We start from the raw sequence: 18,108 nt of genomic DNA, 5'->3' as shown, positions 1-18,108 counted from the left end.
ATGCACTTTATTTTATTTTATGAAGTTTTGTTTTTAGGGAAATTCAACCAATAAAAAAAACAAAAACTTCTTCATAAAATATAAAATGTGCACAAACGCTCACAAAAGTGCCAGCATCGCTTCACGTTGATTAAATCATTAGCTGCCGAGTTTTTTGGACTCCTGTCAATTAGAAGACGGAGGAGACGCTCAATAAGCACCTTGTAGGCATTCTGGAAGATCCTATTCAGCATTAACTTTGATACTCCCGGCGCCTGGAGGACTATTTATTATTCCAGATGTCCCAGCCTGCACCTGGGCAGCTTTAATCTGGCATCAAGAAAGATTTAAAAATGCTAAAGCTACACAGATATTAAAAAGCTTTTTTTTTTTTTTTTACTGTACGTTACTATGAGCCTCTATTCTCTCTCCGTCTCCAATGCTTTTATTCTTTTTCATTTTTCCCCTCCTTTTTCGCCTATTTTCTTGCCATTTGACAAGTATTGGCAGTGACCACTATGGGGGACATTTGTCAATAAAGTTGCAGCTATTGCTTGCTGCAGTTTGTTAATCTGTCATAGAAATTCAACAGATTTATCGTAATAGATTATATATCATCACCAACACACCATACTTAGTGATATTAAATGAGAACTATGGGGTTAAGGCTTTTCCCCATAGTTCTCCTTAGGGTAACGGGAGGACACAAACTAGCGTCCTCCCGTCACCTTAGGCTCAGTATACGGCGAGCTGTAGCTTGCGGTATACTGAGACGCCGCAGCCGGAGCGGATCCCAGCGTAGATGACGGGATCCGCCCAGCTGCGTGACTGACAGCTGGCTCTGCCTATCTAGAGGCAGAGCCAGCTGTACCCGCCCCCTCCCCCGTCCGTTCCGTCAGTCAGCGCTGGCGGATCAGAGCGGGGAGGGGGAATCCAGCCCCTCACCTGTCACGGCAGAGAGCCGTGACAGGATCGAGAGGTGAGCGAACCACGCAGTGGGGCTATGAACCACGCAGTGGGGCTACCCTCACCCTGCAAGGGTTATCTGGTCATTTTGCCAAGTCTGGTAGCCCCACTGCAAGTGTTAATAAAAAGTTTGCCGGAGTTCTTCTTTAAGTAGGCCACACTCCTAATGTAAGTTTGCTATAATGTAACTGCAACTGTTTTAAAACATGGCCCACATCACTATTTAATTATGCAACAGATCTCTGTTCTAGTTCTGCCGCAATCTACGTCATAACACGAGCTATGCGATAAAGAGCAGACATTGGCAGACTGGTTACAGACATTCGCAGTGAAGTAGTACAGCGCATGCAAACATTCAGCTGCACAAGCTAGAACAGGGACTGCAAATGATCTGTACACATGTACATGGTGCGTCATTTAGAACTGATGTGACTGTGTTAATAAATGTCCTTCTCTGTTCCTAAGCTTACACTTGCAATCTAGTAATGAACCAGTAGAGGGCAGCAAAGCTTCACCTATTAATCTGCAGAGAATGTTACACTATACACTGAGTGGCCAGATTATTATGACCACCCCATCAGTACTTCGTTGGGCCACGAAATGACTCCACGAGATGACTAAGGCCCCGTTCCCACTGCGCGATATGCAAATCGCGCGTTTGTCGCGCGATTTGCATATTGCGCGACATCGCGAGATTTGCCGCGCGATATCGCGTTCAAGCTTGCATTGAGCAAGCTTGAATCGCGGCTAAATCCGCTCCAAAAAGGGTCCTGCTGTAGCGACACACGACCCGCGACAGCAGGACCCTTTGCCCCATTGAAATGCATTGGAGCGCGATATCGCGCGGTAATTTGCCGCGATATCGCGGGAATTAGCGCGCGATAAATCGCTCAATGTGAACGGGGCTTTAGTTGGGCCGCCTCGTGACTCCACGAGATGTTGAAAGGTGATGCGAGGAATCTGACACGGCACTGTTGCCCTTCTGTTGTCTTGTACCAGTCTTGCCCCTCCCCCGTTCTGCCCTAACATTGACTAGTCGCTGACGGCCACAATTCACACGTTCAGACCCAGATTTTCGGCTGACAGTCCGGTCTTTAAACACTTTAACAACAGCTGCTCTTGAACATTTAACGAATTCTGCTGTTTTGCTGACACTCGCTCCATGGCTCGCGTCAACAACCATCCCACGTTCAAAGGCTGTTAAATCGTCAGGTGGTCATAATAATCTGGCCACTCAGTGTAATTGTGTGCTCAGTTTATTGCTGCAGCACGTTAATAAAATGACAAATTGCATATCTTGCAACCTGAAACAAATCTATGGGACACTACAAACAGGATCCTCTAGGTGCCTATACTGAGTCTCCATTCCCACTGTCCGCGCATATTTGGCTGTATGAATACGCACGGAACCGCTCTAAACAGAAAAAACAATGCACTTTAATGTGCATTCTTCAGACTATTGCGGAGACTGCATGGTACGAAACTGCATGGCCCCCATAATAGTGCTAGCGCCAGAATGCGGCGGATTCCGCATGTTTGCAGATATAAATAATAGCCGCAAACGACCGGAATCCGTGTAGTTGTTGCACATATAGCGTTTGCGTCCCGTGTGTGAAATGCAAACACTATATGTGTAATGGAGTGCCCAAGAACCACAGAAACCCATGCTGACATAGACCAGCTTCCATTGTCACTATCCCCTTCCCTTGTCTGGTGTTTCACTATTTGCCTACTGGCCCCGTTTACCGATAAAATAGCGCAAGAGGTGGGAGGTGTCAGGCCAGAGTAAGCGACCGCAGGAGATTATTCCTCACTTCCTGTTTAGGTGACACCAGAATAAGGAATTGGGGGCACCGCTATCACCAGTATAGGAAGACACAGATATCAATAAAGAATGTTGCACCTTAATGGTGCTCCACATTCACCTTACTGTAAAAGCTAGTTATGAATTGATGATGAGTGCGTTTGCCATTGGTTTCAGTTATTGAATCAATAACAAACACACACAGGTTCTAACCCATCCCCACTAAACAGAAAACCCTGAAAACCCATAAATATGTCCCCAATGGAGAGATTTCACATTGTTTCCTATCCCTATGACACCAAAGTCAAGTAGTGAGGGGAAATCTGTCCAAGCGGAAACACAGATGGCTTTAAAAACCTGCTGGCCTAAAGTGTATTACTATGACTGTCGCCATCCAGGGGACGGTACCTGTACGCAGGCCGCAGCGTGGCATGAGATGGGTAATGACCTTTAAATCCATTCTTCCCATTGAATGCAGTTACAGTATGTATACAATAAATGTATTCAGCCTCCTGTAAACCCGTGTCTAGCAGCATTCAGGCTCAGAGAAAGACACACTGCACTACCAGCCAGGCTCTGCTACACTGTGAACATGCTGACAGGAGGGGAGAGCAGACTGTGACCTCATCACTGAGCTGCTGTTCTTTCACTGTCCAATGAGCAGGCTGGAGTTGTGTTCTTTACTAAGCTACATTGCAGGATTACACAACTGACAGGTGAAATAGTTCCTTTATTTCAACTGCTTATGTAGCCACCGGCCTGGAGTTTAGCTTTAAGCCCCATTCATACCTAGCGATGCGTGAATATAGGCGAATGCGCATTTGCATGCATTTTTGCTACTGTTGCTGCGCGTCAGTCCATTCAGTCAATGGGCTGCCGCATGCACGACAATCACAGAAAAGTAGCTCATGCAGCATTTTTCCATACGTTTGTGTGCTATTGTCACCACAATGGCAACGCAAATACATTGCGCGTTTTAAAAGCGTTGCATGAGCTCAACCCCAAGGTGTGATTGGGGACTTAGGGGCTCATTCACATGGGTACAGAGGTCCGTTTACCGTATAAACAGCTGGATCTCTGCACCTGAGAGCCATAGGTGGTTGCATACAGCACAAGTGACTTAAGAGCCCATTCACACCAGGGCGGTTGTGGATCAGCGCGGTTACCGCACTGATTTCAAAATGGAAGGTTTTGGGAGTTTTTTATTGCGTTTCAGCGCTGAAATGCAATTAAAAACGCCTAAAACTGCGCTGATCATTGCGATTCCTATGAAAGCTGTGTGGAAACCGCGCTGATCAGCGCGGCAATAATAGTGCAGGGAGCAGTTCTGGCGCGGGGCGATTCGGATCGCGCACGGTCGTATGAACGCTCCCCATAGCAATGTATGGGATCGTTCATGTCGGCGGGTCCGCGCGGTCAAACCTCCCCGGTGTGAACAGGGCCTAAGACTGTATGCTACTAAATGCTGCTACCGTCTCTGGATGCCGGTGTTCTATCGAAAGTTCCAATGGTTGTGAAGATATGTCACCAGCACTCCAGAATGACAAACGAGTCAATTTTAGTGAATCTCCATTTTTTTTTTTAAGAGGTCACTCAAAGTAGGGTCAAGCGCTTTCGGGGCCGCGCAGGGTCCCCTTCATCAGGCTTAAAGTGAACAATTCAAAGTATACACCATAACCATTATATACACACACAAACAGACTGTAAATCACCAGACTCCACCCCTTTGACATCATACTGACGTCATATTCCCGCCAGAACAAAAGGCAAAGTCTGTTCTTCACAGTAAGATCAGTTAGGGTCTGGAACTCACTGCCACAGGCGGTGATTTCAGCAAATAATGTGGAATTGTTCAAGAAACTTTTGGACGATTTCTTAAGGGACCGTAATATACAGGGGTACGGGTACTCCTAGAATGAGATCCTAATAGGTTGGACTTGATGGACTAATGTCTTTATTCAACCTCAAATACTATGTAACTATGTAACTATGTAAAGTAATACTTCAAAATGTATTCATAGGCATAGTATCAAAGACTATGGGGCTGCTGGTTGGAGATGCAAACAAGATGTGTATGTGGGTTTGACATAGCAGAACTAAACAGCGTTGCGTTAGTGAGCTGGCAACGACCGGACAGCTGACAGCCGGGTTGCCATGGTAATCGGGACGCTATTCGTTAATTGTGGGCCCGCCCAGCGCCTCCTGTGTTCGGGCCGGAGGATCGAAGCTATCGCGCCACTTGCTGCCATATTGAGTGGGGCAACTCATATTAATAACGTGCTGGATTAGTGTGACCCTAGTCCATTTTAAACCTTTATTGCTGTGTAGTATTTGTATAGGGAAATGCTGCGGGTGGCGCACGTGCAGTAAAGCCTTCTCGGCCAAACCTCTTACGTCTAACTAAACCGGAAGTCATGTCATTGGAGATCTTGACGGGTTGGAGTTTTCGACAGAACACCTACAGTCATAGTAATTCACTTTAGGCCAGCAGGCTGATTTCTTTCACATGAATATAAATAAATATTATAGGGCGGGATTTATCACAACTGGAGCAGTTGCCCATAGCAACCAATCAGATTCTATCTTCAGTTTGTTGAGACAAGCTTTGAAAATGAAAGAGAGAAGCTGATTGGTTGCCATGGGCAACTGCCTGCTCCAGTTTTGATAAATTCCCTCCAATGTATTTATTTTTTATTTGTTAAAATAGAATAATAATGACAATCGATACTACATAATCGCATAAATAATGAGGCGAAAAGAACCGCAGTCCATGGCAACCAATCAACATTGAGCTTCTTTTTTTTTTTTTTACTATGTTTGTGCAAAGCTCTGCTGTGATTGGTTCCCTTAGGGTTACGGCGTTTTTCTAAAAAAAAATAGGCCTAGGATTTGTGAACCATATTGTGATTGGTGGCAGCAACATTAGCGATAAACTGTTTAAAATTAACTCCATTACAAAAACTAGAGGCCACCACCTAAAATTGGTGGAAAAAAAATTCCAGCACAAGGGGCGAAGGGGGTTCTTCACAGTAAGATCAGTTAGGGTCTGGAACTCACTGCCACAGACAGTGATTTCAGCAAAGAATGTGGAATTGTTCAAGAAACTTTTGGACGATTTCTTAAGGGACCGTAATATACAGGGGTACAGGTACTCCTAGAATGAGATCCTAATAGGTTGGACTTGATGGACTAATGTCTTTATTCAACCTCAAATACTATGTAACTATGTAACTTACTGTAGTCCATGACACGTTGACAGGGCCACGAATGACCTGGGTTTCCCTCGGATGTGTCCCTGGTAGTAGCAATGCTCCCCGCCCTGAGAGAGAGAAAACAAAGATTACAATGGCCGACTGTCACCCGTATTTTTCTATCACAAGTTAAATGAAAACAACAATTGGTACATTTTCCTTCTGTGTTTATCCATCGAGCCCCGTTACTTCAGCAAACAAAATGGCTGTCGCCGCCACGGGCCCTTTCTACAGCGTGGTGTTTACTAGAGAATGGCTGCAATCTGTCTACAAGTGAGGAGGTGTATTTGTAGAAGGAATGCGCACAGAAGAAAGACTGATGTACGGTTATTAAAATGGCATATCGTGTATGGCAGCTTGCTGTGCCATCTGGCCAGGAAACGCAGCCTAGGCAGAAGCCTGACTGAAAAGCAGTTCCTCCTCCTGATCAGGAATGTGCTGACTGCCAATTAGCAGCGGCGGCGGATGGAAGCGGCGTAATACACGTTATGACAAGAACTTATAATAGATTCTTATCCATAAATGCTAAAACAGCATTCAATATTTACTACCTTGTTAAAGAAAGAAGACAATTAGGGAGCGCGCCAAATTGCATTCTCCGGGGACATCATCACTAATGTGCTAGAAATGGAGCAAGGGCTTCTGGGTAATCTTGGTTACCTGAAAATGCTCTGTCATAGCTCACAGTAGGCCATGAAGTGTATCTCCAGGCAAACCTTTCGTTTTGGCTAGTGTGAGGGAAAGGTTAACGCCTCCAACAAATTGTTTGAGGCCTTTTTGGAGAGATTTCCCCTCACATGCTGTCCCAGTGGCAACATATAATTAGTACAGGATGTGAGGTGAAATTTCCTAGAGGGGCATGTACAGCAATATATATATTTTTTGCTACAACTAAGGCAAACTACCGGGGTTGAAACGCGTCAACTGTTTATTAGCTTTTTTCATTAAATAAAGTTTGCATATGGATGGATCCCATGTTGAGTGCCGGTGTTCTATCGAAAGCTCCAACTCATCGAAATTTCCAACTACCTCACTTCCAGTGCTCAGAAAGAATGTGGATTCTGTACAGTTGCGGTGCGCATGTGCGCATAGCGTTTTCAAAATACTCATTGAGTTTGCCACCTGCTGAATATTGTTAAAATGGCACTGTACAGAGCTCCGTTAGTCTTTCTGTTTTGCAGTCTAAAGCCGTCTGCTTGAAATCTCCAACTTGCAAGTACCCGGCAGTGAGGTAGTTGCGACGAGTTGGAGCTTTCGATAGGACACCTGTACTTTACACACTTTTGTACTTAAAGGCTCGGTCAGAAGGCTCACCGTGCACCAAGGTTATGTCAGCAGAATTGGATCTGAGGGGGTAGAGCTGCTTTCTATTCTCTTAGCACAGCAATAGGGGGGAAAGGCAAAGACCCTGACAGTTTTTTTTATTGCTGTGTCCCTGCTAAAGATTTTACCCTCACTTCCTGTCTTGGGGACACCATTGTTACAAAGAGGGAAAAGTAAGGGAGAATCTATTCTTTGATGCCCAGGCAGCAATGCAATTTGTCATGTTATAACTCAGGGGTTTGCAAACTCCAGCCCTTCCGCTGTTCTGAAACTACACATCCCACCATGCATCTTTCTCTAGGAGTCATGCCCGTGGCTGTAAGAATCTTGCAATGCCTTATGGGATTTGTAGTTCCACAACAGCTGGAGGGCTGGAGTTTCCCCCCCCCCTGTTCTAACTTCCCTATCTTATACAAAACTAAGGCCTTGTTTAGATGGACAGCAGGCTCAGCAGCGGCAACAGCCCCTCTGAAGAGCGTTCGAGGTGGATCGTTTTTCAAAAGGCTGTACAGAAAACTTTTTGGGGTGTTTTTTACTTTCCTTTTTGTCAACTTTTTTTTCTTTCCTACCTTTATTGCTATTACATAGGGCCTGCCTGTGATAGCACTGTGGAAGTGACCTTTTATTTGGCTTTAGTTCTCTTTTGGGTCACAGGAGGACATTTACTAAAATACTCCCGTGACCCAAACTCAGCATATGGTGGACTACGGCCTCCTATATGCTGACAATGCAGAGCTGAGCTACAGCCAGGATAGATCCCGACAATATTGCCAGGATCCACCCTGCTGCCTGACAGCTGGCTCCGCCTCTCTAGAGCCAGAGCCAGCTGTGCCCACCCCCTCCCCTGTCTGTCTCTCCAATGAGCACTGGAGGAACAGAGAGAGGGGAGGAGAGAATCACTGTGGGGAGCAGCGACTGACAGTCACCACTCTCTGCAGGGAGAAGCCATCAGTTTCTGAGACTGATCAGAGGTTTGTGATCGCTTAGGTTTCAAGCTATAGAGCCGGCGTGTGACACTGCCAGCTCAAACTATTGGGAAGAGTACATTTTACTCTCCCATTAGTTCTCCTTTAAGGAGACATTCGAGGACTGTTAGACCCCTAATGTCACCTTGCACTCAATTGAAGCTAATCATTTTTGATTAGCTTCTTCCCAAGCCACAGCAGCCGGCAAATGAAAGCACTGAAACTGGAAGTGTCTAAAGGCTTGTCACTTCCAGCTTCATTCACTGCAGAGATGATCAGCGAGCATATGTTTCCTGATTGTCATCTGCTCTTCTCGCTGACACCCACCATGGACATTCCAGATACCCAGGAAGGGCAGTGGAGCCTGGGCAGGAGGGCGGCACAATCCACAGGCTGTGGAAGTGATTTAGCAACTTTACAACTAAACCAAATGACTTGTAATAGAAAGGCAACAGCGTGCAGAAGTGTTTACAGTCCCCTGCTGCTGCCGATGCAAGCCTTACATTAGTGGCAACAAAAGGGTTACAGGAAACCTATACTAAGCGAAATAAGGAAAGTTGCCATTTCTGATCTTCTCAAAATGCTAGATACAGACATACCAATCAGGGGCAGACATACCATTTGTGCACACCGTACAGCTGCACAAGGCCCCTCTGGGACTCTGGGGCCCATTTATAATAGATGTGGGTCAGATAGGTGCTGGGGCCCCCTCACCGTCAGACAGACTAAACATGTTTCCCTTTTATCCAGCTGTCAATCGATACACAGTGAAGACATGTTTTTAAACTGCCAATATTTGGCTTAGGCGGTCAAAATTGGTCTTGCACAGGGACCCTTCCATGGCTCCTTCCTCCACTGACACCTATTATCACTCAACTTCAGTAGAGTCTGATTAGGAAACTACAACAAGGATACGTAAGTGAAAGTTATCGATATCTCAGTATCTGTCTTGAATAAAGTTTCCAATACATTTATTAAGTACGGATTTTGATAGGTCCTCATGAATATCATTTCACAAACTATACTTTGTGTAAGTGACAGGTGCACTTTAAAACCTCTGTGATGCATATAACAGGAAAGGACATCTTCCTGCAGGGAGTATAGATTTTCCTCCGCGGCGGGTTCTAATAAAATAAATGAGATATTTTAGATCGAATTTGAGAGCTGAAGAGGTACAATCGATTTTTTTTCTTTTTGAAAGTTTGTAGGAGGCTAAGCTGACGTTTGGCTGTGTTCCCAGCATGGTGCGTAAGGATGCACTTCCTGTATACCACAACACATTTCATCGATATAAGATCCCATGCGCTCCTCGAGTATGAGAGTATGTCCAGTCCAAACTTTTTTTTTTTTAGTTTTGGATAGAGTGGACAAATGTTTGAACCCTTGTTGAGTTTTTACAGAATAAATTTTTTTTTTCTTCAGTAGAGTAGGGAAAAGCTAGAGCCCAAAGGCGTCCCGAGGCCAGGTGTCACCCGGAGTAGAGATCAGGTGACACCCCGCAGTGACGTCATCTCACGTGCGCGATCGTCTAATTGACGCCTGCCGGCGGCCATCTTGGTGATGGACGCCGGCAGAGAGAGGAGAGGACCGAGTGCCCGACTTTTTAGAGGGGGGTGACACTAAAATGACTGTCAGTCATTTTGGTGTCACCCCTCCGATGGTGTTACCCAGATGCAGGCTGCACCCCCCGCACTCCCCTTGTGACACCACTGCTAGAACCCCTGTCAGGTTTTATTTTTGTCGATGTCCCTGTTGCAGATTTTCACTTTTTCCCTTTCTAGTGAAAACCACTGCCAGCAGGACGGGAAGTGAGGGTAAATCTCTCTAACTATGCCCAAATAGCAGTAAAAACACCACAGGGGATTTGAATCCTTCCCCACACTATTCAGAACTAATTTTTAACCCCTTGCTGTCACCTCCTGACGCCACCTTTAACTGGGTCTTAACGTTGGAAGACGAAGACTAAGGGGTCTATTGACGAAGCAGCAGAAGGATCTAGCCGTAGCTTCGGCCGATCCTTCGGCTAGCTTCGGCCCAAGGACCACTTCGGTTCAGTAGAACCGAAGGGCTGCTGTACGGGCTATTCACGATAGTCCGTACAGCTCCCAAACTCAGCCGAGCGTCTCAGTCACTCGGCTGAGCCGCGCTGGAAGCCAAAGCCATTGGGCGGCCGACAGCCTGCTTCTGACAGCTGGGCGGAGCCAGCCGTGATCTTACGGCTGGCTCCGGCCACTTGCAGAGAGATCAGCGTCCCTGGTTACCCGCTAACCAGGGACACTGATCTCCAAACAGCTAACTCTCCCGACTATCTAGACCCCTAAGTCCTGCCTCTGCTTCTGAATCATGTGACCACCGTGAATGGCTGTCGGCACAAATATCTCACTGATCATGATGTTATTTCTTACACATCAGCTGTATGATATTACTGGTACACAGCTTTAGAACATCTGATGCCGAGGGTTGGAAGACGATAGCTTCAAGGCTACAGATAATAATTACTGGTGTGTAATTCCTCTTGTATTTCCCTACAGCTTGATTTGGTTACCAAGATATGCATTCCTGTGATGGTTCTTACTAGGGATGTCCAGATACCAGTACAGATACCAGTGCTGATACTTGGCATTTTCATGAGAACTACCAGGGTTGCAGCGGTTGCAGCTGGGACCTGGCTCTGGCGCTCTACCACTGTCCTGAAATCATTAGTCTGTATTGTTTTAGAAAAACTGTCACAGGACAATAAACAAAAATGTATCAGTACTTGTATTTGTGAGTACTTGGACAAGTATCAGTACTTGTACTTGCAAAACTGGTATCTGTGCATCACTTATATATATTTATAGAAAGACAAATCATACATTAAAACAGAGATGTACAAATCCCAGGAGCTCCGTGTGCTGCTTACAAATGACAGCGGCCTCCTAACTTTTGAATTGTTCTCTAGTCTATTTTTGGAGCTCGAAAAGCATCTGTACTTGTACATGTACCGAGTATGGTACTTGGTATCGGTTCATCCCTAGTTCTTACTCCTTTGCATTGCCTATAAATATAATGCTGGCAGCCCCTTTACAAAGTGCAACTCCTGGACATAAAACAGCAGCATTAAGCATCGACTCCGGTGTCATTGACATGCTGTTTCCACTGCATTTACAGTAAGTACATCATTGATTTGCCCAAAATAAAAGCCCTTTGCCATTTGTTTTAGCAACACTTTTTATTGTCTGCTTACCTCCGCTTTACCTTTTACCCAGAAGCTGTGAGGCAGGATGCAGTATAAAAGTCAATACTTTGTAATTCAATAGTTTTTAATAATGGCTTTAGACACAACCATATATAATAATACAGCACATAAGCATTGGTGATATACAATAAACTTTAACAACCAATTTCAGCTTCATTGAGTCAATTTAGATGAAAGGAGAATTTTGATTGGTTGCTATAGTGTACAGTCTTTAGCCTTTACTAAATAAGCCTATATTGCCCCTCATACAGAAGGAAATCAAAGAACAGAAATATAATGTAAAAGAAAATACTTTTTTTCAAATAGGAATAAGAGCTTGGGGCGGACCCACTCTGTAACCACAGTGGGGGGTATACAACTGACAGGCAGGGGCTAGACAGGTGAGAGTCCTCAGACAGATGATCGGAGCAAGCAGTGGAAAGAAGCAGGGTCTGCAGGCTGATGGCCAGGTCACACGCAGACAAGTCCAGATTTTAGACAAGAAGACAGAACACTGACTGATAATAGCAAAGATAACAGGCCGAGGATCTTGATAAGTACAAACACATTTCAAAGAGTCAAAAAAGAACCCAGTAAAAAAAAGTAACCATCAGACAAAATTCAGTCAGGCCAACCTCTATCTAGGGCAGCGGTTCTCAACCCGTGGGTCGCGACCCCGTCGGTGGTCGAATGACGATTTGCCAGGGGTCGCCTAGCGGATCGCAGCCGCTCGGGAGAGAAACACTTTCTCCCGGAAAGGTTTACTCTGCTCGACCGAGCAGAGTAAACCTTTCTCTGCTCTGTTGTTTTTTGTCTGACATCGGGGCCGCCGCAAGTCAGAAAAAAAAAAACAGCATAGGAATGCATAGCTAGATTCCTATTGGCTATTTCACTTTGCAATAGCCAATAGCAAACTAGCTATTGCACCCGCCCTCTACTGCTGCCAATCAGCAGAGGGGGACCTGAAGTTCTTCATCAGGTCCCCTTCTAGCGATTGACAGCAGCAGACGGTGGGTGCAATAGCTAGTTTGCTATTGGCTATTGCAAAGTGAAATAGCCAATAGGAATCTAGCTATGCATTCCTATGCTGTTATTTTTTTCTGACGGCGTACATAACGCGGCTATATCCACAGTGCAGATAACCAAAAAGATTGTGCTTTCTACTCTCTATCTCTCACAATCTGCTCAGGTAAGCCTGCACCCTCCCCCCCTTCCCCCACAGTATTAATGTATTGCTGGGGTAGTGGGATTTGTAGTCCTCTATAGCTGATGGTAGATTGTGCTGTATATGTACCATCAGGTATAGAGGACTACAAATCCCGGCAATACATTATGCACTGTATGTATATCGTAATATTGCTGGCATTTGTTGTATTCCTATATAGCTGGTGGTATTCTGCATTGCGCAGTATAATCATTATACAGTGCAATGCAGAATATCACCAGATACATAAGACTACAAATCCAAGCAATAATACATTATACGGCGCAATGGAGAATAACACCATCTATAGAGGAATACATCAGATCCCAGCAATAATACATTATATACAGCACAATACAGAATACCAGCAGCTACAGAGGACTACAAATCCCAGCAATAGTAGATTATGCTATAATCTACTATTGCTGGGATTTGTAGTCCTCTAGAGCGGGTGGTATTCTGCATTGCGCAGTATAATCATTATACAGTGCAATGCAGAATACCACCCGCTCTAGAGGACTACAAATCCCAGCAATAGTAGATTATGCTATAATCTACTATTGCTGCGATTTGCTGTATTCCTCTATAGCTGGTGTTATTCTGCGTTGCACCAGAAGTGGGTGAGGATGAATTGCGTCTGTGTTTTTAAACAGTGTTTGTCAAACCTGTCATTAAGTCCCACTGAAAATTTATGTTTTTGCCTCAATGTGCACAGGTGGATTAATTAGTGTCACCTCAATTTGATTAGGACTCAATTATCCACAAAACTTGTATTGTCAGTGGGATTTAAGGGGAGATTTGGAAAACACTGTTCTGGAAGCTTTCCTGAAGCTGGATGACCTTCTTGTGGCTTTTCCTTGGAGACACTGCGAAATCCAGACAGCATAAGTTATTGCATTCTTGTGATTTAAAAATGTAAAAATTGGTCTAAGTAAAAATAGACAATTCCTTTACTAATATCAGTACTCTTGTGCAACTCCAGAGAACAGACTGCCAAGGATAAAGATTCCAAGAATGTACATAGAAAAAAAACAACTTAACAGACAAAAATATATCCAAAGCAGTGATAGAAAACCAGAAAAAAACTAAAACTTGCAAAGTTATTCGAATACAAAAAGAAGTGATAATGCCAGTACAAGAGGAATAGAGAGTGGTATCGTAAAAAGGTTAGTAGATCACTTGTCCAAAAGCCTCATCCATCTGAAATTGCTTTCAATTTCTTACAGAGGCTTGGACCAGTGTTTTGTCAACCGTTTTTCGGTCACGGCACCTTTTATAAGTATGCAAAATCGCAAGGCACCCCAGTCTAAAATGTAAAAAAATGTACATATTAAAAAAAACCCATGAGGTTCACCCATAAAAAAATCAATACCAAACCGTTACCCTAAACAGGGGTCCAGTATAGATGTAAAGGGGGACCCCAAGCAAACAAAGAAGAAAGACAAGGTGGCGTTTCCCCTTCACATCGAAGTCCGCACTTTTCACATAGGAAGCCTCCATTTACATAATGAGCCACCTTCCCATCAGAGTTCCCCTGCTCACTTTCACATGAGAAGCCTCCCTTTACATCAGGAGCCCCTGTCCCATCAGAGTCCACCCTGCCCACTTTCATATCAGAAGTCCCCCTTTACATCAGAGTCCCCCCTCACTCTCACATCAGAAGCCCCCCTTTACCCTGGTTAAGAAAGGCTGGCCTAGAAGCATAAGCTACACCCAGCAATGGCACTAAGCCCACTCATCTGTTGAAAAGGCACTCTCACTGGACAGGGAGCTAGTAGGTGGGTAGCGTTTAGGCCCCGAGTCGAGAAGTGGGGTCATTCATATCAAAGTGAAAATAAGACTGGGCACAGAGGAGGCCTTTCTGCACAAGAGAGGGAATAGCTAATAGCTTGTTGTGTCTCCTCCTAGGCAGCACTTAGTTTTTGATGAGTAGAGCAGAAGGCAGGTTCATTTTAAGTGAGATGGGTGAAAGGGAAGTCCCCTGTGCACTTAGGGTTCCACCAAAGCTACTGAGAGTGAAAAGAGTACCCATACTGGACGGATGTTACACCAAAGATCCAGCTAGCACTCTACAGATTCGACCATATTGCAAAGAGCACCAGGGCAACAATTCACCTACCCTATACCGGGGGTTGTTAACTTGGGTATCTCTACCCCCTGGGGGTGTGGGAACCAAATTAGGTGGGTATTGGATTGGATTTCTGAACAATCCAAAAAAAAACATGATCCTGCCTGTCCCTGACTACGCCTTGTCTACTGTCCTGGTACCTCGCTGCTCGACTGTTACAGATCCGGCTTGTCTTGGACTTCGCTGCTACCGGCACTCGTGCCTCTCCTGTCCTAGTGCACCTGTTCCACCTCCAGGGGTTCTTGGACTTGAGCTGCAAGAGAGGCCTTCCTCGTCAACCCAGACTCCTCTAAGGTACGTTGTTTCTGACCGGTACCCTGATTGGACTGGTGATGATGAGGATTTCCATAGTCTAGTGAAGACGTTACAGTATGTAGACATATAAACGCTGATTAGTGGCACTGTCCGGAGGGATGGGAGAAAAATCCAGACTCATCATATGCTGATATGAAGGAGCCAAGAAAGCACTATCATCCATTTGGCTAGAACTGTGACACATTCCTGGTATAAAACAAAATCCGTCAGCTGTATTCTACTAACTTGTCTGCTTCTACAACCAGCCGCAGAGTGCACTTGAATACAGAAGCGACGTCTTCCAAGCCTCATTAATATAATGTGCTTCTTCAGGCCAGAGTAATCTAGTCGCTGTGGTTTCAGGGCTTTAAACAAATATGTAGAAACAAACAGTCATAAAATAAGAATACAGAGAAAGAAAGGGAGCCTTGGCTGCACAAAATGTATTTATGCTTTTAAAGTGCACAATTTTTGGTTCTACCTTTCACTATTTTCCAAATATACTCATTACTTACATTTAAAAAAAAAATGTTTTAAATATAATTTTAAATTACCTAAATATACTATAAATTTACAATATTTGCAAGCGTATAAGACGACTTTTTATACTTAAAAACACGCTGGTATACAATCTAATCTATCAGCCCGTGAATATAGATCAAAATAACTTCGGCTACATACAGTATACCACGCTGAGCCAATCACGGCGAGCGATGTACACAACCTCTGCCAATCCGAGCAGGCTTTGTATTCATTAATGACTGGCTCAGCGCGGTATACTGTATGTAGCCGAAGCTACCGTACATACAGTATTACCCCACATACATCGGGCTGACAGATTAGTGGGTGTATTCAAACATTATTTTGGGCTATACTCGTCTTATACGACGAGTATAGCCCAAAACATATTTTAACTGAAAAGTTAGGGGGTCGTCTTATACGCCCAGTCGCCTTATACGCCGGCAAATACGGTATTTTGCAAAAATAAGTAAAAGCTGTTCATGGTTTTTTTAATGGAGTATATTTACATATTTTAGGTTTATTATGTTTACATATATTAAAGCCTATTTCCACCTTTGTAAGTGATTAGCATTTTTGTGGTAGAGGTGCAGTGATAATGTATATGTGTGCACATTGTCATGACTCACATTGCTGGCACTTTTTTTTTTTTTTAATGAACATTTTATTAGGCCTGAATCCTACAAATTAAAAACATTTTCTCCACAGGAAACTCAGTCTGACACTGGGGTTGTATTGTAAAGCAGGCTGTAAACAGATGCCCCTTCCCTGTGATTCTGTGTAACACGATCACTAAACACAAGCTCTACCTTTGCTCACAATACACTGTTGTTGTTGCCACTATGAATACTAATGAATGGGGGATGGAGAGTTCAGCAGGCTGTAAACAGATGCCCCTTCCCTGTGATTCTGTGTAACACGATCACTAAACACAAGCTCTGCCTTTGCTCACAATACACCGTTGGGGGGGCAGGGGGGGTTGCCACTATGAATACTAATGAATGGGGGATGGTGGAGAGTTCAGACAGAGCTTAGTTGTAATTTACAAAGATTGCTTGCACAGCACAGAGGTGGCCATTTCCATGAGGATATGCAGAGGAAAGCTAACAAAAAATTTAAGTTTCTGAGTTAATTTACCTCAACTGTATATGCCTGCTTCATGTAAACTTGGTGTACATTGCTGGCATATGTTTTTAAAAAATATGAGCTTTACGTTTATGGCGTCAACTATGTCAGTTTCAGATATGGGCTACAATTTACTGTTGCTAAAATACTTTTTCTTTTAAAAAAAAGTGGAGTACCAAAGAGTTAAAGTGACCCTGTTGAGAAATTTAAATTGCCTGCTGAGTGCATCGCTGAACATAGCTATCTCCAAGAGAAATCATCCAATGAAGTTCAGAAACTGACACATCTAGGAGTGTCAACCCCCTGATCCACCGATGCACGTTACATAATGACATAGTCAGGTTGAAAAAGTCCATCGAGTTCAACCAACTAAGAAACAAAAAATGAATACCACATTGTGGTTCTCCTACCAGCGCAGTATCACTAGAGGACACAGCAGTGACCTGGTGAACCACTGAGCACAAGGTTGGTCTCTGAGCAGCCTTCATTGGACAATGTCCCTTCAAAATCCAGTGGTGCAGGTAGCAGGAGAACTTACTTTTGCAGGGACAACTTTTTGGGCAATTCTTATTTTTTTATATATAGATATATTTCTATACAGATTAATAAAAAAAAAACATTACAAAATATTGTTGAAAAGGGTTAATATTTTCCTAGTATTAAGAGTGGGGAAGGCCTATAGCCCCTTTTGGATTTCTACTGCTATCGGGGGCTCCCTTTGAGAGATTTACCCTCACTTCCTGCCGCGGTGATAACAGTTTTTTAGACAAGAAGTAAGGGAACATCTGCAAGAGGGACACAGATGGGGACATATAAAACTGAGCTTCAGGTGTGCATTATTTTGCATACTTACATTGGTCCAACTTGGCCCAATGAAAACCTTTCTCTGCTCTGTTGTTTTTTTTCTGACATCGGGGCCGCCGTAAGTCAGAAAAAAAAAACCCACCACAGGAATGCATAGCTAGATTCCTATTGGCTATTTCACTTTGCAATAGCCAATAGCAAACTAGCTATTGCACCCGTCCTCTGCTGCTGCCAATCAGCAGAGGGGGACCTGCAGTTCTCCATCAGGTCCTCTTCTAGTGATTAACAGCAGCTGAGGGGGGTGCAATAGCTAGTTTGCTATTGGCTATTGCAAAGTGAAATAGCCAATAGGAATCTAGCTATGCATTCCTATGGTTGTTTTTTTTCTGTTTTTTTTACTCTGACGGCAGCAGAACCGCCCGGCCAATAGAAAACAGTTGGGCATAGCTAGCTGTCACTGCTAGCTCCGCCCAATCATTTTCTATTTTTTTTCTACTTTTTTAACTGTTTTTCCATTCTGCTCGGTACC

At 44.2% G+C, this 18,108-nt stretch overlaps 1 protein-coding gene across 1 annotated transcript in view; it reads right to left on the bottom strand.

Moving 5' to 3' along the window:
- Positions 1-18,108, bottom strand: part of ADAM22 (ADAM metallopeptidase domain 22) — a 190,433-nt gene that overhangs the window by 97,042 nt on the left and 75,283 nt on the right. The window contains exon 5 of the mRNA XM_018566867.1: positions 5,986-6,068. Within this exon, the coding sequence (XP_018422369.1) occupies positions 5,986-6,068 (83 nt within the window). The remainder of the gene's footprint in view (positions 1-5,985; positions 6,069-18,108) is intronic.

Source organism: Nanorana parkeri, unplaced genomic scaffold, assembly GCF_000935625.1.
Source record: "Nanorana parkeri isolate BGI_ZX_2015 unplaced genomic scaffold, ASM93562v1 scaffold984, whole genome shotgun sequence".
In the NCBI taxonomy this organism is placed as follows: domain Eukaryota; kingdom Metazoa; phylum Chordata; class Amphibia; order Anura; family Dicroglossidae; genus Nanorana; species Nanorana parkeri.
The sequence above is the reverse complement of the archived record's forward strand: the minus strand, read 5'-3'. Positions and strand labels throughout refer to the sequence as shown.